Source organism: Meriones unguiculatus, chromosome 7 (genome assembly GCF_030254825.1).
Source record: "Meriones unguiculatus strain TT.TT164.6M chromosome 7, Bangor_MerUng_6.1, whole genome shotgun sequence".
In the NCBI taxonomy this organism is placed as follows: domain Eukaryota; kingdom Metazoa; phylum Chordata; class Mammalia; order Rodentia; family Muridae; genus Meriones; species Meriones unguiculatus.
In genome coordinates this window covers 94,118,587-94,137,148 of record NC_083355.1, presented here as the reverse complement: position 1 = coordinate 94,137,148, position 18,562 = coordinate 94,118,587, and the positions used below count along the sequence as shown (strand labels likewise).

The 18,562-nt window shown below is 51.6% G+C and overlaps 1 protein-coding gene across 3 annotated transcripts; it reads left to right on the top strand.

Annotated features, from left to right (window-relative positions):
• Ism2 (isthmin 2) lies at positions 1-17,118 on the top strand. Of its 3 annotated transcripts, XM_021653365.2 has the most exons (6): positions 1-147; positions 9,607-9,849; positions 11,171-11,528; positions 13,328-13,468; positions 13,732-13,815; positions 15,621-17,118. In XM_021653365.2, exons 1-6 carry the CDS (start codon positions 22-24, stop codon positions 16,136-16,138), a joined length of 1,470 nt encoding a protein of 489 aa, XP_021509040.1. In that variant the 5' UTR covers positions 1-21; the 3' UTR covers positions 16,139-17,118. The 3 variants fall into 3 exon arrangements, with proteins under 3 accessions (XP_021509040.1, XP_060243906.1, XP_060243907.1); XM_060387923.1 differs by lacking the exon at positions 13,732-13,815; XM_060387924.1 differs by lacking the exons at positions 13,328-13,468; positions 13,732-13,815.
• Positions 17,119-18,562: the final 1,444 nt, after the last annotated feature.

The window sequence follows — 18,562 nt, the reverse complement described above, 5'->3', positions numbered from 1 at the left end:
AGCAGCCTGTGCAGAGGGACGATGCGGCCACCGCCCTGCCGAGCGCCGCTCCCGCGCGCCTTGATGCTGCTGGCCGCGCTGCTGGCCGCCGGCCGAGGGCTCCCCCTGAGGAAGCGGGGTCCCGGGGGCCACTTGAGGATGGCGGAGGTGAGTGATGAGCGGGGCTGGGGCCACCCAGGGCGGGGTGGGCGCCGCACGATGGCCAGGTGCACTGAACCTGCAGGAGTTTCCACTCCCCACGCGTGGCCCTGGCGACGCTGTAACGTGCGGGCTGCAGAGGAAAAAGTTGACTTTGGTGCCCGCTCAGCGGTGGCCCGGCTTCCTGAGTCCTGTGCACCTCTTCCTGGCCCGGGGCGAACCTCACCTGCAGCCACGCCGTCCTGAGAAGTCATGCCAGGGTGGAGAGGGGAGACTCCAGAGCTCTGTGGACTGGTGGCCTGTGGCTGCCAGGCGATCCCCCTGTGGCAGCCGCTTAACTCTAAACTCTGACCAGCCAAAGGTTCGAGATTTCCACTGGGAGGTGAGGCAGGCTGGAAGCAGTCACACCTTGCTGGGTGTGAGCTGTCAGCCAGACTATGACCTTTCGGCAAAGGTGAGCAAGGGGAGTGCTTGGCTGTGTTAGAAAGGACAGGGGTCAATCTCTGCGGTCCAGCCTGAAGCCCTTCCCTCAAGGTGACAGCGGACACTACCCATCCGCATTTCCATGGGGGCTTGTTTGTATGCAAGAGCCTGTCTGATGGGTCCTTCTTGCCCAGAGCTGTTCTGGAGGAAGACCTCCATCTCCAAGATGGGGAAATTGGGGACCAGGACCTGTAGGAAACCGGAGATGGTGAAGGCTAAACTTGGGTAGGAGGAGTTTGGGCCATATAGTCCCAACTCCTGAAACCCTCCAGAGGATGGGAAGCGCCCTTAAGCTTATGTCCTATGGCCCTTCAGTATCACAAACCATTGTCACCCCTAAGACATTTTTTTTTTCCTCTCTCCTCAAGTTCCCAGCTTTCCCTTGATAGGAATGCGTCCTGTAAATTACAGGGCTGAGCTGCTGTCATTCTGGGGCCTGGAATTTGTAGTCCTGAGGGCAGCTGTCCTGTGCTTTGTAAGATGCTTATCACTGTTCCTAGCCAATGCCATGGGGCCAGATGCTGCCTAATGTTCCCTGAGGGACACACATCCACCTGGCCATTGTTGAGAAACAAATGCAGGGGTTTCTGATCTGGATGTACTGTTGAACACCTGTAATTCCAGCATTCAAGAGTCTGAAGCAGGGGATTCATGTGTTTCAGGCCAAAATGTACTATGTAAAGTCTCTGGCTAGTCTAGACCCATTTGTCTCAAAGAAAAAGAAACAAAACAAGAGATAACTAGAAACAACTACTGTAACAACAACAAAGCAAACAGAGAGAGAGAGAGAGAAAGAGAGAGAGAGAGAGATCAGAGGCTGTTAGTCAGTCTCAATATTGACCTGAGGATAATGATAGTGATCAAATTAAATTGGCTAGGTAGGGCGTGGGTGACACAGGCTTAGAATCCCAGTGCTGGGGAGCTTTAGGCATGAAGATGAGAAGCTTAAGGTCATTGTCAGCTACATGCCAAGTTTGAGGCCAGCCTGGCCTGAGAGGCCCTGTCTCAGAATAAAATAAAATTAATAAAAAATAAATTGGCCTTATTTCTGTTCACTTGGCATTAATAGCTATTTTAATGCCCATCCCTTCATGCTGTAATTCTTTTTAGTAGGTTTTAGTATGAGAGAAAGAGCCCTGGCATAGCCTTACAAAAAACAAAACAAAACAAAACAAAACAAAACAAAACAAAAAAAAACACCTAAGCCCAGCTGTGTATGGCAGCACACAACTTTAATCTCAGCACTCAGGAGGCAGAGACAGGCAGATATCTGTGAGTTCTGGGTCCGGGCTAGCCAGAGCTACATAGTGAGACCCTACCTCAGAACAATAATAGAAACCCTAAACACCAATTAGTGGCCTGAAAGTAAACAACAGACGTGAAGCTCAGGGCCTAGAGGTCTACTCCAGAGTGTCATTGAGCATATGGCTTACTTCAGATACTTTCCTCACATTTAAAAGAGGGAGCTTGCTAGTTATGGCTGTGCATACCTATAATCCTCAGACTCAGGACATGGAGGTAGAAAGATTGCCCCAAGCTCAAGACCAACTTGGTTTGTATAGTCCTAGGCCAGCCAGGGCTACATAATATGACCCCGACTCAAAAAATGTCAAAAATATGCCCAATGGTAGCACATGCCTTTGATCCCAGCACTCAGGAGGCTGAGGCAGGTGGATTGTTGAGTTAAAGCAAGCCTGGTCTACAGAGTGATTTCTAGTATAGCCAAGTATACATGGAAAAACCACGTTTGAAAAACCAATAAATAAATAATCATAATAAATAATTGAAAAGTAAAAGAGGGGCTATATCACCTGTAGGGTCACATTGGTTTCCAAAATCTGTGATTTCAATTCAAGGATCCTATTGAAAAAAATGCAGACAGCTATCTCTGGGACCAGGTTGTTAAATCAGAAATAACTAACCCACCCAGTAACCTGGTTCTTCAGTGGAGTCACATAACTAAAACCGCTTGCTGTGAAGCCCCAACCCAATGGTCTGCCAGTGGGAGCTGGGCCTTCCCCAGCGACCAGCGAGCGACACCAGCTGCAGGACGGCTTCTCCGACCTCTGCACCCAAGCCTCCCCCACCCCACCCACAACTAGGGAAACTGAGGCAGGGGAATCACAAATTCAAGATCATTCTTGGCTATATGGCAAGATTCTGTCTACAACAACAAAAACCCAATCAGATGGGAGCAAGGTGGGCCATGAAGGAAGAGTTGTTCCAGAAAGCTTGACACATCTTTACATGGCATGTCCCAGGCTGCTTATCTGATGCCAAATTGATTCATGAGAGAAGCACACCCCACCCCATGCCTGCATTGTTTTACTTTGTTTGGTGTGGTTGTGGTTATTTCCAGAGGGGCAGGGATGGGGGTTGTTTTTTTTGTTTTGTTTTTTGAGACGAGCTCTTATCCGAAAGTCTAGGCTGGCCTGGAACTTACTAGTTAGCCCAGACTGGCCTTAAACTGATGACAGTCCTGCCCAAGCCTCCCGACTGCTGGGGTCGCAGATGTGTGCCACCACACCTGGGCCCCCCCCCCGACCATTGTTGAGAAACCCACTTCAGACAAACCCAGAAGCCTCTGAGCGGGATGTGGTTGAACACCCCTGAAATCCCAACAATGAGAAGACTGTGACACCTTTGACTCCTGTGGGCCTGACACTGAGCCTCAGTCCACGTCCACGGTAAAATGGGTTCAAGGATCCATTCTGTAAACTGGAGCACCAGGTAAGGAACCTCTGGAGTCAAAGTTGCAATCACTCACTCCCAAGGGCAGAGGCCACGTGTGTTGAAAGCTAGACAGGCACCGTATGACACGGCTCTGCCTCCTGTCCCAGTGAGACCCAAATGCCACGCAGAGACCCACTGAGACTAACCTCTTTTCTATGTTGTCTTATTCCCATGTGGGGACACAGAAATGGATATGGGGGTCCGGTAGCAAACCCACAGTTAGTATGTGAAGAGCCAGAGTCCAAAGTCAACCTTGTGCCCCTGGGCACCTCACCTTGGCACCCATCGGCTCTGCCTGGGAAGGTGTGAGGAAGTTAAGAGAGGAGAAGGGGACAGGATAGAGAGAGAGAAATGAGGACAGCTCTTCTGGGCTCTGAGGCCTTGAGGGTGCCACCCCACCCCCCACCCCCAAGATGTAGGCGCCGGAAATTCACCCAGCAGCGGGGATCTTATAACCTCGGTAGGGAACACTTTGAAGGGTTGGGCCGACAGAGAACTGGGTACAGAGGAAGGACGTTGGGAGTCGCGACCAGACCTGCACTGTCATGTACCAGGAAGGTGCTTGGTCAGCACCCCACACTTTTCATCTCCTGTCTGTAAAATGGCAGGAAAGCAGGGCCAGCCGGCAGGAGGAGCCGGGAGGGGGTCGGAAGGTCCCAGGTATGGCTGGAGTGGGCAGCCTGGAGATGTGGGTGTTTTCCTAGAGGGGACCCTTCTGTGCCTGGGGCCTTTCCATCCTGACTGGTCAGGGAGGGGGCTATGTGGGGCCTATGTAGTACCAAGCCTAGGGCTTGTCTTGGTTGGCAGCCTCCTCCTGGAGCTGCCCACCTCCCTGGGCCTTCTTGTCCCTCCAGACCACTCTCTCTCTCAGTGAGGGACAAAAAAGTGATGGTTAAGGGAGAAAAAAAAAGGCACAGGGATGAGGGGCTGGGGACCTGGATGCTTAGTAGCCCAAGCTCTCTGGATCTCTGCTGCCTAATCTAATTGGTTCCTTGTTCCTTCCCCCTCTAGGAAGGCAAAAGCAGAGTCAAAAGCAGGCCAGGCAGTGGTGGTGCACGCCTTTAATCCCAAATTTGTGAGGGAGAGGCAGCCTGGTCTACAGAGCAAGTTCCAGGATAGCCAAGGCTATATAGAAAAACCCTGTCTCAAACACACACACACACACACACCCGCCAAAAAGGGGGGGCATCAAAAGCAGGCCTGGAGATGTCGCTCAGTTGGTAGAATTTGTGCTTAGTATGTACAAAACTCTAGATTTCATCTCTAGCACTGCAAACCTGTAATCCTAGGACTTTGGAAGTAAAGGCAGGAGGATCAAAAATGCAACATTTTTTTTTTAACTATATATTGAGTTTAAGGTCTACCTAGACTACATGAGACCCTCTCTCCAGATAATAACAATAACAACAACTATTATTATTATACGATCAAAAGGGACAGGAGACATAAAAGGAGGTTATGTCCTGGCGTCTTGTTCATTCAGCACTGTGGAAGAGCAGGCAGCACCCCTGAGGTACAGCCCCCATCCGGAGTCAGCAAGGCACTAAAGTTCAGAGGGCAGACCCCTGCCTGAACCCTCTCCATCCACGGCTGGGTAAAAGGCTCCACCTTTCTGATCACTGGAGCCTCCTCTGTGAGGCGATGAGTGATTGATGGTAGGACCTGCCCAAAGGGTAGACGTGGGGATTCAGGAACCCAGTCCAGGGAGTTGCCCTGCAGGCCTGGCTGCATAGCTGTGAGCCTTGAATCTCACAACAGCAAGAGCAGGGCAGTCAATCCACGTAGGCCCTGCAAGGCACACCGTGAGGCCTGGCCTGTGCTGAGAACAGAGCTGCTTTGCCAGCGGTGCTCAAATGATGCTGAGGAGCTTTGAGGTCTCCACCGGGTGCCCGGGTGGGTAGTAGAACAATCTGTACTTACTGGGAGGAGAGCAGAGACAGGGAATCCAGTCCCATGCCCCTACCCATGGGCCCATGGTTGAGTGTCTAGACCTTCGAGGCCAAAGCACTTGAGTGGATAGTCAGGCTCTGTGCGAAGGGGCCTGGGTCTTAGCAGCTGGGCTTCAAAGAGGGACAACAGTGACCTACACCCGAGACCAGATTCTGGTATGGAACAAGCTCCTGATCCATCCGTGAGGCACAGAGGCGGTAGAAGGGTAGAAAGAGGCCAGTGGGCAGGTTTGGCCTTGTTGTAGGGAAAGGGGTCAGAATACTGATTCCATCTGGAAGCACTTGGATGGGTGCTGCCTGGCCAAGCCAGGGAGTGTGTGTGTGTGTGTGTTTAGAGAAAGAGAGAGAGAGAGAGAGAGAGAGAGAGAGAGAGAGAGAGAGAGAAAACATGCAGCAGAGACAGAAAGAGAAAGGTTTGAAATTGACTACCAAGAGAATGGAGTTATGTATTTTGAATGTGTGCTAGGAGAGCCACACAGGAACTTAACAGATAAGAGAAGCAGTCTTAGAAAGAAGGAGACTCACCATGTGCTCCAGATTATCCTTGAGCCCATGATTCTCTTACCCCAGTCTCCCAAGTGCTGCGATTAGGGGTGTGTGCTACAATACCTAGTTATAGACAAGATATTCTTTTCTTCTTCTCTTTCTTCTTTTTTGTTACTTGAGACAGAGTTTCTCTGTGTAGTCCTGGCTGTCCTGGAACTCACTATGTAGACCAGGCTGGCCTTGAACTCACAGTGATCCACCTGCCTCTGCCTCTGCCTCTGCCTCTTGAGTGCTGAGACTAAAAGTGTGCATCACCACCTCCCAGCTAGACAGTATTTTTTTTCTTTCTTTTTTCTATATTCTTTTATTCTTTCTTCTTTTTTTCCCTCTCTTCTTCTTCTTTTTGGCTTTTTGAGAGACAGGGTTTCTCTTAGATACTCTATAAAGATTATATTCTTTTTCATTAAGTTATTTATTTAATAAATTATTTTATTTTTAATTCTTTCTCTGTGGGTTTTGTGTACATGATTGCAGATGTTCTTGAAGGCCGAATGAGGGCATGGGAGTCTCTGGAGATGGAGTTGCAAGTGGTTTTGAGCTGCCTTACATGAGTTCTGGGAACCAAACTTGGTTATCTCTTCAGCCCCCTTAACCGATAGAAATTCTTAAACAGACCAGGGCCTCAAAGGAGGAGTTTATCTTCCATGAGAACCTGCCTCCGTGGCAACGTAGGAGTGCGTACTCAGACTCAGCTAAGACATGAAGTGCCCAGCTAAAGGGCACACACAATCTCTCTTCCCTGGGAGCCATTGTCACCACCTCAGTACAAGGTGCGGCCGGCTTGGCAGCCCTCTCAGGTGGATGCTAATTCCCGAAGGGCAGATTCCGTAGCCATTCTAGAATGAGGCTGGAGAGTGTGCATGCTGTGTGGACCCAGGCCAGATCATGTGGTTCCAGCAACAACTGGCAGAGAAGATGGAGAACGTGGAAGCAACTTGTGAATGAGAAGGGGGTTTGCACATAAGGGTCACTGACATGATCCTGCGTGTGCGCGTGCCTGCGTGTGTGTATGCGTGGTCATGCATGAGTCATGACGTGGTTATTGCAGCCTCTGAGACCTTCCCAGAGCCCCTTCCCCTCCACGAACTCTAGAGCACTAACATGAGGAAGGTCGTATTCACCTCTGTGCTGGTTCATTCACTCACTTGGTGTTGACTTACTGAGCTCCTACAGGCTATCAGGCACTGAGAGGAGCTGGGGACGCAGTGAACAAACAAGGCAACTTCCTGCCTCTGCAGAAGGTGCTCTCAGTTGGAACCTCTGGTTGCAGTAGGTGACAGCCAGCAAGCAGAGCTTAGCCAGGGCATGAGTACTCAGGTGCACCAGAGGTTAAAGGTCACGACTCTGGGTGCTCTGCTCGTGTTCTTCCCAGTCTTATTTCCAGGAGTACAGGAGACTGAAGGTTTTTCTTCCTTTCTTTTTCTTTTTCATTACTATTATTATTATTTTATGGGTGGGGGTATTTCATCTGCATGTATGTCTGTGTACCATAAGTATACCTGATACCCTCAGAGATCAGAATCTCCTGGGACTGAGATTACAGACAGTTGTGAGCTTCCATATGGGTGCTAGAAGTTGAACCTGGGTCCTCTGGAAGAGCAGCCAGCACTCTTAACTGCTTAGCCATCTCTCCAGCCCCAGCCTGGGGTGTTTCACTAATGGAAAATCTAACTAGAACTGTCCATAGCTAGCCTGAAATCCACAGATGCCTGATGGAATTCATGGATAGACACCCCGGTTCTTTCCTCTGTGGGGGTAACAGAGGTATGGGCACCACCCCAGGTCCCAAAGGTGCCACAAAAGACTGAGCTCCTGCTGCCCACTGGGCTCCCAACTCAACGACATTCCGTTAGCTGCCCGCCTTTCCCACTCCCACACAACAGTCCCTGCTGTGTCTCCTGGGGTCAGGACCCCTGTTTAGGACTTCTCTGTCCCTCTCCACCCCCCCCAAATTTCCTCAGGGGGTGCTCTCCAGGGCAAGAGGCTCCTGGAGTATATGGAGGAGGAAGGGTGGCCTGGGGAGCTAGGACCCCAAGGCCAAGGTTTCCCCTGGTTTTATTTCTCCTTGGGAGCTGGGAGGCGTGAGAAGGCATGTTCTGCATGTGGTCAGGGTCAGGGCTAGGCTCTCTGTCATGTTCCCATGTTGTAGATGAGGATACAAAGGTCAGAGTTCACATCAGGTGATTACTGCTGATGGAGGAGAATTACTGCTTTATGTCATTTCAGTGCTGGTAGCTGCTGGCCTGAGAAGTCTCTCTGCATAGCATTTCTGGCTTTGGCCACTAGGTGCCACTAGAACACCCCCGCTCCCTCCCCCTATTTTCAACTCTGGAATAAGAGAAAGAAAAAGCTAGTGATTAAGCAGCTTGACTGAGAAAGGGACAGGAAGGTGACCTCAACCTGTAGTCATATTGAATGATAGCAAAGAAGGTGCACCCTGGCCCCAGACTGCCTAGTTCAAATCCTGGCTCCACCACTAAACATCGGCGTGACTTCAGGAAGGACATCTGCCCTCTCTGTACCTTCATTGCTATTGTCTGTAAAGGGGGGATGGGAGCAGGTACCTACCTGCAGATACTGTTAGGAAGATGCGATTCGTAACGGAGTGTTTAGAAGGCTGGGGGTGTGGCTCAGGTAGTGGAGTGCTCAGCTAGCATAGGGAAAGCCCTGGGATCAACCCCTGGCACTACATAAAAACAGACGCAGGAAGGTTAGATGATCGAGGCCAGCCTCAGCCACAGGAGACACTGCCTCATTCATAAATGATAGATAGATAGATAGATAGATAGATAGATAGATAGATAGATAGACAGATGTATTTAGAATAATGCCTGGGAGATTAGGGTATTAGCTCAGTTGGTAAACTGCCTTATAGGGCGTGGTGGCCCACACCTTTGATCCCAGCATTCGGGAGACAGAGGCAGGCAATACATCCATACATAATAAAAGAAAAGAAAGTAAATTTTAAAGGCAGATGGCATCTGAAGAATGACAGTCAAAGTTGTACTCCAATCTCCACAGACATGCATGGGCACACACACACACACATACACACACACACAAATAGTGCCTGCTACACAGTACCTCTGTGGACATGTCTACTAAGAAAATTCTAACCTTCCGTTTACATAGGAATTCTCATTCTCACTTGGCAGGGCCCTAACCTCTTTGAAGGCCTTGGTAGAAAGTGGACCTGGCCTTTGGGCCCATTCTTACCTGATTCTTTAGAAGCAATTGTCCCATACTGCACCAGGGACTAGGTTGGGAGGGGCCTGGGCAGGACCCACATAGAGTAGGTGGGGGCAGGGACCTGAGCTGGGGGGCTAAAAGCAGCCTTTTGGAGGTAGTGTTGTGGATTCCCTCTTTTTGAGCCTCTTCCTCTGTAAAATGAGTAAAGCTGGACTGGGTACTGCATTCCCGCCTCTTGCGGCCTCTGCCGTCAAAAGCTTCGTTGGCCAGCAAGATGCTCAGGAGGTAAGGGCATTATTGTCATGGAAGGAGAAAACCCTCCCCTGAAAGTTCCAATGTTCACTAGAGCTCTGTGTGGGTGAGGGGAGGCTTGAAAAAAGACCACTTCATGAACACAGTCTATTTTTTTGTGCATAGCTGTACCCCCGCCCACCGACTAGGACCATGAAAACTCTCCAAACGCGTACTCAAGATGTTCTCAGTCACAGGCGAGTGTGTGGTACAGCCAGGCCCAGAGGTCCTGCTGCCAGACCTGACCTTAGTCATTCCTCATTCCCTGTCTCCCCAGGCCTCACCTGCCCCAGCTCTCAGCTCCCCCAAAGATAAGGAGGCAACACCAGGATTCCCCAACGACCATCTGCAGGCAGAACCATGTCAGCCCAGGTGCCAGACTCTCCCTGAGCCAGCAGCTCTGACTCTGGGCACAGCCACCCCTGCCAGAACCCTGGAACACACACCCTTGCTGCTGGAGCTGCAGAAGCTGCCAGGATTGGCCAACACAGACTTGAGTGCCCCAAATCCCAATATCCAGGTGAGACTTAAGAGGGGTCATTTGTCTGGGGACCTCTGGAGAGGGCCTAGGCTGGCACCTGAGCCTCATCCTTATTTTTCTGCTGGTTGTGTGAAGACAGTGGGGAGAAAATCTGCCCCTCTACTTTCTAGAAAGTCTCTTTGGCTTCCAAGTCTTGACCCCGGATATAGCAGGGGATAAAGCCTGCAGCCCCGTAGGGCTATCTTTAGGGCTGAGTACACCCTGTCCCTGAGACTGCCGTGGGTCCTGGAATGTGGTGGAGTCCTGCTGGAATGGCCTACAGGGGTAACTCCTCCCTGTGGGCCCAAAACCTGACTGCATGTAGCAAAGAGGTTCAGCTTGAAATGGGGTGGCTGGAGCACGGGAAAGTCCTCAGAAGTGTGTTTCAGGGAAGCTAGGCCTATCTTGAATCATCAAGGATAGCAGGTGTACGTTCACCAAAAGAATGAAAGACTGCAAAAGTGCATTCTACAATTGTTTTAAAGTCTACCAGTCGGCCTGTATTAAAATATCATGTACACACACACACAAAAATTGCAAGAGATGTAATACAGGTGATACTTAAATTTCTTCTTCTTCTCCTCCTTCTCCTCCTCCTTCTTCCTTCCTTCTTTTTCTTGTCTTTTTTCTTGTTTTTGTTCTTGTTCTTTTTCTTTCTTTTTCTTTTGGTTTCTCGAGACAGGGTTTCTCTGTGTAGCCTTGGCTGTCCTGGAACTTGCTCTATGTCCAGGCTGGCCTCAAACTCAAAGAGATCCACCTGCCTCTGCTTCCCAAGTATTGGGACTAAAGGCATATACCACTACACCCAGCTCAATTTCTTTATATTTTGCCATTCCTCCCCTCCCCCCCAATTTTATTTTTTTTGTTCTGTGACTTCCTATTATTTGAAGTACCTGAGAATAATGTTTTTAAAGTCCATATTCATGGTGGTGGTTTCATCTACATGGTTAGTGCCCTTGGAACACTCCTGAGGAGGATCTGGGGATCAGGGTCTCTCGTGCCTAGCCTGCGCTGCTCTGGGCTGTTTCTGGTCCCTGAGGCCAGGCAGCCCATGTGTGGTAGAATTCAAATAGCTTCTCTTGGAAACCATTGGGTCTGGCACCTGCTGGATTCACCCTCAGTGCATCTACATCCAGGTGATTCTGACCCACCGATGGTCCTACCTGGTGCCCTTTGTTCCCTGAGAGGCCAAGGTCAGGCAGGGAAGATAGCAGGCTTGGTGGCAAGGGCGGGCCTTAGCTTCTGGTTCAAACTCATCTTCCCCTCTCTGGAGTCCTGTGCTGAGTCTGCCCTCTCTGGCTCATGTCTGTCCTTCCCACAGGTGACCATCGAGGTGGTACAGGACCCCCAGGCCGAGGTGGAGATGGACCTTCCTTCTGAGCCCAGCAGTCTCTGGCCCCTGCGAGCCTCTAGCTGGTTACCCACCCAGGAGTTCTTCTGGCCCCTCTTTTGGGGCTACCAGGAAGGTGAAGAAGAAGCCACCAGCCTCAAGGAAGTAGCTCCGGGGGAAGCAGAGGAGGAAGAGAAAGACTATGCTGCTGAATATGGTGAGGATGAGGACCAAGAGGGCACTGAGGAGGATGAGGATGAAGAGCCTTGGTCCAGTGGGGCCACAGACAACTGGGACTATGGCTGGTTGGGTCCTCAGGACCGGGACTTCAAGGAACCAGACAGTTACGGTGAGTGGTCTGGCTTGGCATCCCCAGCTGCGGCCCTACTAGGTATTGAGTGGGAATAAAGTAGGGAGGGATGAGAAGAGGTTCCCGGGCAAGGAACTGGGCAAGCTAGCCACCTAGGCCTGTGCAGAGACCACTGTAAGATCAAAAGCGATGTTGCAGTAATTAAGGGCCCTCCCCTCTGCCCCACTCCCACTGCTGGAACATTTGACTTGCACAACAGCCCTGATATCCTCTAAGCAAAAGCTATCTAGTAGTATAAATATGCGTGTTTGTCAGTTTCTGAGAACACGGAACAATACCCTGAGTTTTACCACTCACAGTGACTCTCATGTTTAGATTGTGAGTTTGGCTACTGATCCTGCTGTTTCTCAGCCGAGCGTTCCCAAGAGAGTCACTCAACCTCTCCGTGTCTCAGTTCTGCCCTCTCTCAGACAGAAAGTACTGTGTCTAAATGACGCAGGGCTGGTTGTCACAGTAAATGAACAAGCTTTTATGCAGCCAGGTATATGGTAGTGTATAACCACAGGCTCAGCATTCAGGAGACTGAGGGTTAGAGGTCAGCCTGGGCTGGGTAGTGAGTTCCGGGCCTGCCTTAGCTACCTTGGGACCCAGCCTCAAAAATAAAACAGATGGGCTTGTTGAGACAGCTCAAGGGATGAAACACTTGTAATGCAAGTATGGAGACCAGAGTTCAACTCTTAGGAAAAAAAGAAAAAGATAATAATAATTTAAAAAAAAAAAAAAAAAAAAGCCAGGTGAGTGAGAGCCTACCTGTAATCCCAGCATGTTGGAAGCAAGCTGACTGGCTGGAGCAAGCTGACTGGCCACACTAGCTGGAAAAGATAAGCCCTGGGCTTAGCAAGGAGCCCTGTGTCACTATGTGAGACCCCCATGTCAACCTTGGGCCTAACCACACAAGCACGCAGGTACCCCCCTCAAACATGTGTAACACCACATAAATAAGCACAGGAGCACCCAAGCCACACACATACCTGTGCCAAGAATCCATACAGAAAGTGTTAGCGTGTGATAGATTATACCTCTGATGCCCAGCTATTTGTGCTTTTCATGTCCTACTTCCCATCGCCTCTGGGTACAGAGGCTCACTCACTCTCCCCGGAGTGCTAAGGTCTTGTTATTGAACTGTCGAGATGCCATGGATTGAGACTAAGTCCCGATCTGCTTCCTCATTCAGGAGAGGGAATCAGGAGGATCTGGAGTAATCCCAGGCCTGGGCAAGGAGCGCCACCCTTGATGTCAGCCTCCTCCTCTTCTTAGCGATTATTTGAGCAACAGTATTCTGAGGTCCAGACTGGCTTCAAACTCACTATAGATTCAGGGGTGACCTTGAGCTTCTTATCCATCTTCCCCATGTTTCCACTGCTGGGATTACAGTTGTTCACCACCATACCTGGTGCCGGGGCTGGAACCCGGGGCTTTATGTGCGCTAGACAGCACTCTGTGGAGCACCCTTTCTTGGTTTTGATGGACATTAAAACACTAGCTCAGACATGTAAACGGACGTGCCAGAAGCTACACGGATAGAGGGCCAGGCGGCTTCCTGTCACAGTGAGTGGTTACAGTTTGTTCTGTCTCTTCAGGACTCCCTGATAGGTTTGCACAGGCTGTTCCCTGCACAAGGACATCTAACCGAGGTGGTGGGGTGGGCCCGGGATCCGATTATGCTCCATGCCTTGGCCAGGAATAAACGGGTGCCTTTTGCTAATTTGCCACAGTGTGTCCCGGTGGGGGGCAGGGGGGGCCGAGTACACTCATCCTGGCCCCTTACTTCAACCCAGACTATGAGCCTCAGGAAGAGTGGAGCACCTGGTCTCCCTGCAGTGGGAGCTGCAGCAGCGGCCACCAGCAGAGAACCCGTGCCTGCGGCTATGCCTGCACGGCCACGGAGTCCCGAGTCTGCGACCTAGCCCCCTGTCCTGGTAAGATGAGCTCCGGCCCCTGCACCAGATTGGCTGATATGGCTCACCCTGTGGCCGTGGGTCTGTGGGGATGTGCAAACGGGATACTTGTAGGAAGGGTGGGCTTCAGAGAGGGTTATGGGAAGCTCACAAATATGGTGGTCCTGTCCCAGGCCTGTCCCAGCTGCTGTGGGCACCGAGAGCCTAGTGAGGGCTGGGCTTCCCTATCGGGGGCACAGAGGTGCCCTGGGGCGCCACCAGCCTGGCCTCCTCTCTTCCCAAAGGCACCGAAGAGGAGCACACCCTGGGCTCTCCCAGTGAGGGGTGGCAGCCCCTAGCCCACAATGCCACGGATATGCTTGATCCAGGTTAGTAGGGTATTAGACCTTGCCGCTGGGTCTTGGGGACCCTCTCTCTTGGAAGGACTGGGTGTCACCGTATAGCAGGAGTCAGTGAGCACATCTTCTTGTGGGAGGGACGGTAGCCAAGTATCCTTGTCCTGCTCCAGATTCCTACCGGGAAGGGGGTCGTGATGGGGACCCCAGAGCTAGGAGATACTGAGGTTAAAGAGAAGAGGGAGCTTCTGTTTCTGCTGCCTGGTGGGGGAGGTGCTTAGCAGAATGAGCCAGGGTTCCAACATCTTGGGCTGCTCCTCGTAGGCAGCAGGACATGGGCTGGTGCTTTGCCAGCACACCCCTGTTTGTGTCCCTGCACCTCATCTGCACCCCCAGAAGGCACGGCTCATGAGTATAAGTTCCGCAAAACGAAAGGGAAGCTTCCTGAACTTGTGCCATGTACCTGGGCCTATGACAAGGCTGAGCCTTCCTAGAAGAGGCCTGGCGTGTGTCCTCAGAGAGGTCGGGTTTCATGGGGGACACGCGGCCTGCCAGAGCACAACACTGCAGGGTGGAGTGTGAAGAGCTGAGAGCTGAAAGGAGAGGGTCGATTTCTTTTCCGTGTGGCCACACTCCGAGGCTGCAGTTGGCCAGGGAGAGAGGGGAAGAGGCAGCAGAGATAGGGAGATACAGGAAGCCTAGAACAGCCGAGCAACAAGGGCCCATGGCCTAAGAAAGGCACTTAAGAATTAATCAGCCAGGCAGTGGTGGCAGCACTTGGGAGGCAGAAGTAGGGCATGTGTCTGAGTTTGAGACCAGCCTGGTCTACAGGGCCAGGGTTACACTGAGAAACTCAGTCTTGAACCACCCACTCCCACCCAAAAAGTGATTGGCAGATGGAAGCAACTGGATTAGCTCAAGGTTCAAGGTGCAGCTTTGGCTACATGTGATCTTGTTTCTTTTAGAGCCGCAGGGAAAGAGAGAGAGAAGAAAGGAGAGGAGAGCAAACTAGTAGCTAAAACACTGAAATACTTCTTGGTTGAAAAAAAAAATGTCTCTTTGAACTGGAGAGATGTTAAGAGCACTGGCTGCTCTTGTAGAGGACCATGGTTCAAGTTCCAGCACCCACACGGGGACTTTAGCCTCCGAGGATCTGACATACCATTCTCTCCTCCGGGGGCCCTGCACATGTGGGACACACAGACATACATGTAGGCAAAGGCCCATGCACATAAAATGGATACGATGCAAAACAGGACAAAACTTCGTCTCTGGTTGGAGAGGCAGATGAGCTGGCAGAAAGCTTGCCTAGCACTCGTGGAGCCTCGGGTTCAGTCCCGGCAGGGCGTGGTAGTGTGTACCTGTAATCTCAGCACCTGGCAGAAGGAGACAGGAGGATCAGAAGTTCAAAGTCATCCTTAGCTACATAGCAAGTCTGAGGCTTAGAGTATGAGTCCCTGCCTCATAGAACAAAAACAAACAAAACCAAACTTGTTGCTGTCGTAGCCCCACTTAACTCAGCCCCTTCTTATGATCCCAAGATCCCTACCACAATCCAGAACCTAAAGAGGTGATGCTAGTGTCCCACAGGGGGCTACCAGCCCTAAGCCAGTCTCTCTTCTGAGCCACAGGTAGCTTCCTGCTTCAGGCGCCTGGACGGTGTGGGGTATCCCCTGTCTGCTCTGTATCTATCTCGAGTCCTTCCCAGGCAGTGCGTTTGCCCCAGCTGGGGTTTGGATTTTTTCTCCACACGACCAACCTTGATTAGCCTCCTCCCTCCCATGGGGTTGGCAGGCAGCTCTGACCAGCACTCTCCCGTGCCTCCTTGCCCTCCGCAGATGTGGACAGCTGTGAGAAGTGGCTGAACTGCAAGAGTGACTTCCTAGCTAAGTACCTGAGCCAAGTGCTCCAGGACCTGCCCAGTTGCCCGTGTGCGTACCCCCTGGAGGCTGTGTACAGTGCCGTGAGCCTGCAGGATGAACTTCGGGGCCGCAGCTTCCGGTGGCGGGATGCCAGTGGCCCACGGGAGCGCCTGGACATCTACCAGCCCACTGCACGCTTCTGCCTGCGCTCCATGCTGTCGGGCGAGAGCAGCACACTGGCTGCCCAGCACTGCTGCTATGACGAAGGCAGCCGGCTGCTGACCCGCGGCAAAGGTGCGGGAGCTCCCGACCTGGTCAGCACCGACTTTTCACCTGAGCTGCACTTCAAGGTAGATACGCTGCCATGGATCCTGTGTAAGGGGGACTGGAGCCGCTACCACACCGTGCGCCCCCCCAACAATGGCCGGGCCTGCGCAGACAACCCACCAGAGGAAGAGTACCTGGCTCAGCTGCAAGAGGCCAAAGAATACTGAAGAGGGATCAGAGACTACTTTCTTCTGCCCTTTGCCCTGCCCCTGCCCAGCCTGGGCAAGTGTTAGGGCTCACCTGAGAGGCCATCCGGCCTGCATACCCACCTCTTGTGACCCTGAGTCAGGAGAGCCCAGGCATCTCGGGGATTGGTAAGAAGGTTGGCGGGTGTGTCAGGATGAGGCCCCTGGGGTGTGTTGGGAATGGACTCACCCAGTCTAGCCATGGGCCCTTTCCCCTCTCTCCCGGAACAGGGCCCTGTGGCCTTCCCCTCCGTTCAGGATTGAGCCAGGGCATCCCAGATGCACCCAAGTTCCCAAGATCTGCTGTGAAAGAGTACAGGGAGGAGTGGGGCAAGAAAAGACAGTCCTTTCATCCGACCCTCCAGCTGCTCTTGGCCGGGCTAGCAGAAGCGGCGTGACCACCCCTCCTTTGTCTGTGGGTGGCACAGTACCTCTTCTACCCCATCCCATGCTCTGAGCCTATCAGCGGGCTTGAGAGGACAGCTGAGCAGAGGGGAGGTTGCCTCCAGGCAGGGAACCAGCTACTGCTTCTGGTCCTTCTCCTTTGTTCAGTTCTCAGACGGTAGGAATGTGTGGGCTGCCACTGCCGTGGTAGCCAGTCATGGGATGAGCTCAGTATGGGTGGGCTCAGTAGGGTATCCTGTGCCTTTAGCGGCTGTAAACCAGAAAGAGACAGGACACACAGTCCCAGTGTTTTATGGGGGCCGTTTTGTGGTGTTGGTGCCCACAGGGCACCGCTGAAAGCACTGGACTTGAGCTGGAGTTGGGCGTTTCTTCCCAGCCACCCCTCATTCCCCCAAAGCACACTTCCTTGCTTTTTCTGGAGTTGAAATGTTGAAGGCCCAATATTTTGTCTCCTTTCACAAATCCTCCAAAAGGACTTGGTAGGAGACTTGAGGTCCAGCGCCCTCCATAGCTGTCTGGAAGCTGTCCTGGGATCCTCAGCAATAAAGCACTTTATTTTTCACATACTGTTTGATAAAAGATTTGGGGCCTGGCAGAACGGAGGGTGTCGAGGCCTTTGCTTGTCGTCCAGGTTAAGCCCCCATCGGCTGGATTTGTGATCACCAGGCCCACAGCCAGCTCCTCTCCTTTTCCTGAAGCAGCTGTCCTCAGAGCTTCCTGAATGCAAGGACGGGAGCCTAACCATTGGTCACCTGTCATACCCAGAAAGGGTCACCTTTGAGCCTGGCTAGACCTCAGAGGTACAGAACTCCAAATCTAATCTATGAGGCATTTACTGCATTTACTCCACAGGGAAGCGGTGTGGAGGGGCTCCAACCTGAAGTGGGAGGCATGCCTGCACTCCACCTTGTCCTGTGACCTTCTCAGACACCCCACCACCAGCCCTGACATTTTGGGGAAGGGGAGAGTTATGTCGGAATCTGTCTTAGTCTGGGTTTAACCAACAGTGTAAATATTAGACTGGTGCAAAGAGAATATTAGCGTGTCAGGACATCAGGTAGGAGCCAGGCTGTTGGTGTTAGTTTTTAAAAACTCTTTTTTATTTACATTTCTTACCTTTTTCTCCCTACTCCACCCCAATCGCTTCCATCACCCCAACACCAGGTAGGAGAGAGAAAAGGTTAGTTCAAGAGGGGCACAGTTCTGTCCTAGCTACTTCCTGTTGGTGAGAGTGGTCGGGCTCCTTGGAGCCAATCCAATCTTCGTTTTAGATCTCCAACTTCTTGTCTCACAACAGCAACCAGGAGCAGCAAGGGGAAGCTGGAGCAGCCTTTTTTTTTTTTTTTTTTTTTTTCTCAGAACTCCACACTCTCTGGGACCTGGCATTTATTCTATCTCCAGAGTCCTCAGATTTAAACTATCTGCAGCTGGCAAAGAGCTCCTCTCAGAGCCAGCGTGAGGCAAATGCTCCACTGCTGTGGACCATCTGAATCAGTCCACACCCCACACCTGGGGCCAAAACAAAAACATGTTTATATCCACAACACCAGACTCACTCCTTCTCTGTTACATTAAGGAGGCCTTGGGAATGCTGAGACAAGAGAGTTATGAGAGGTTTTGTGTTTTGTTTTGTTTTCATTTTGTATTTTGAAACAGGGTCTCACTGTGTAGCCCTGACTGTCCTGGAGCTCACTCTGTCAACGAGGCTGGCCTCAAACTCACAGAGATGCACCTGCCCCTGCCTCCAGATTTCTGGGATTAATGTCATGTGCCACCATTGCCCAGCTGGGCTTTAAACCATCTCCCTGTCTAAAGTAACTTGCCAACCGTCTGCCAGCTGGAATGGATTTAGGCGGTAGAGATATTAGCCCACCATGTTCTAATAAAATTCTCCCCCTGGGGACCAAGGACAAGTCCACTACCCTGCAGGAAGATTGAAGTCCACCATGGAGAAGATAGACATTACTGCTGTTGGTCATGTGAGAGCCTGAAGGGGGCTGG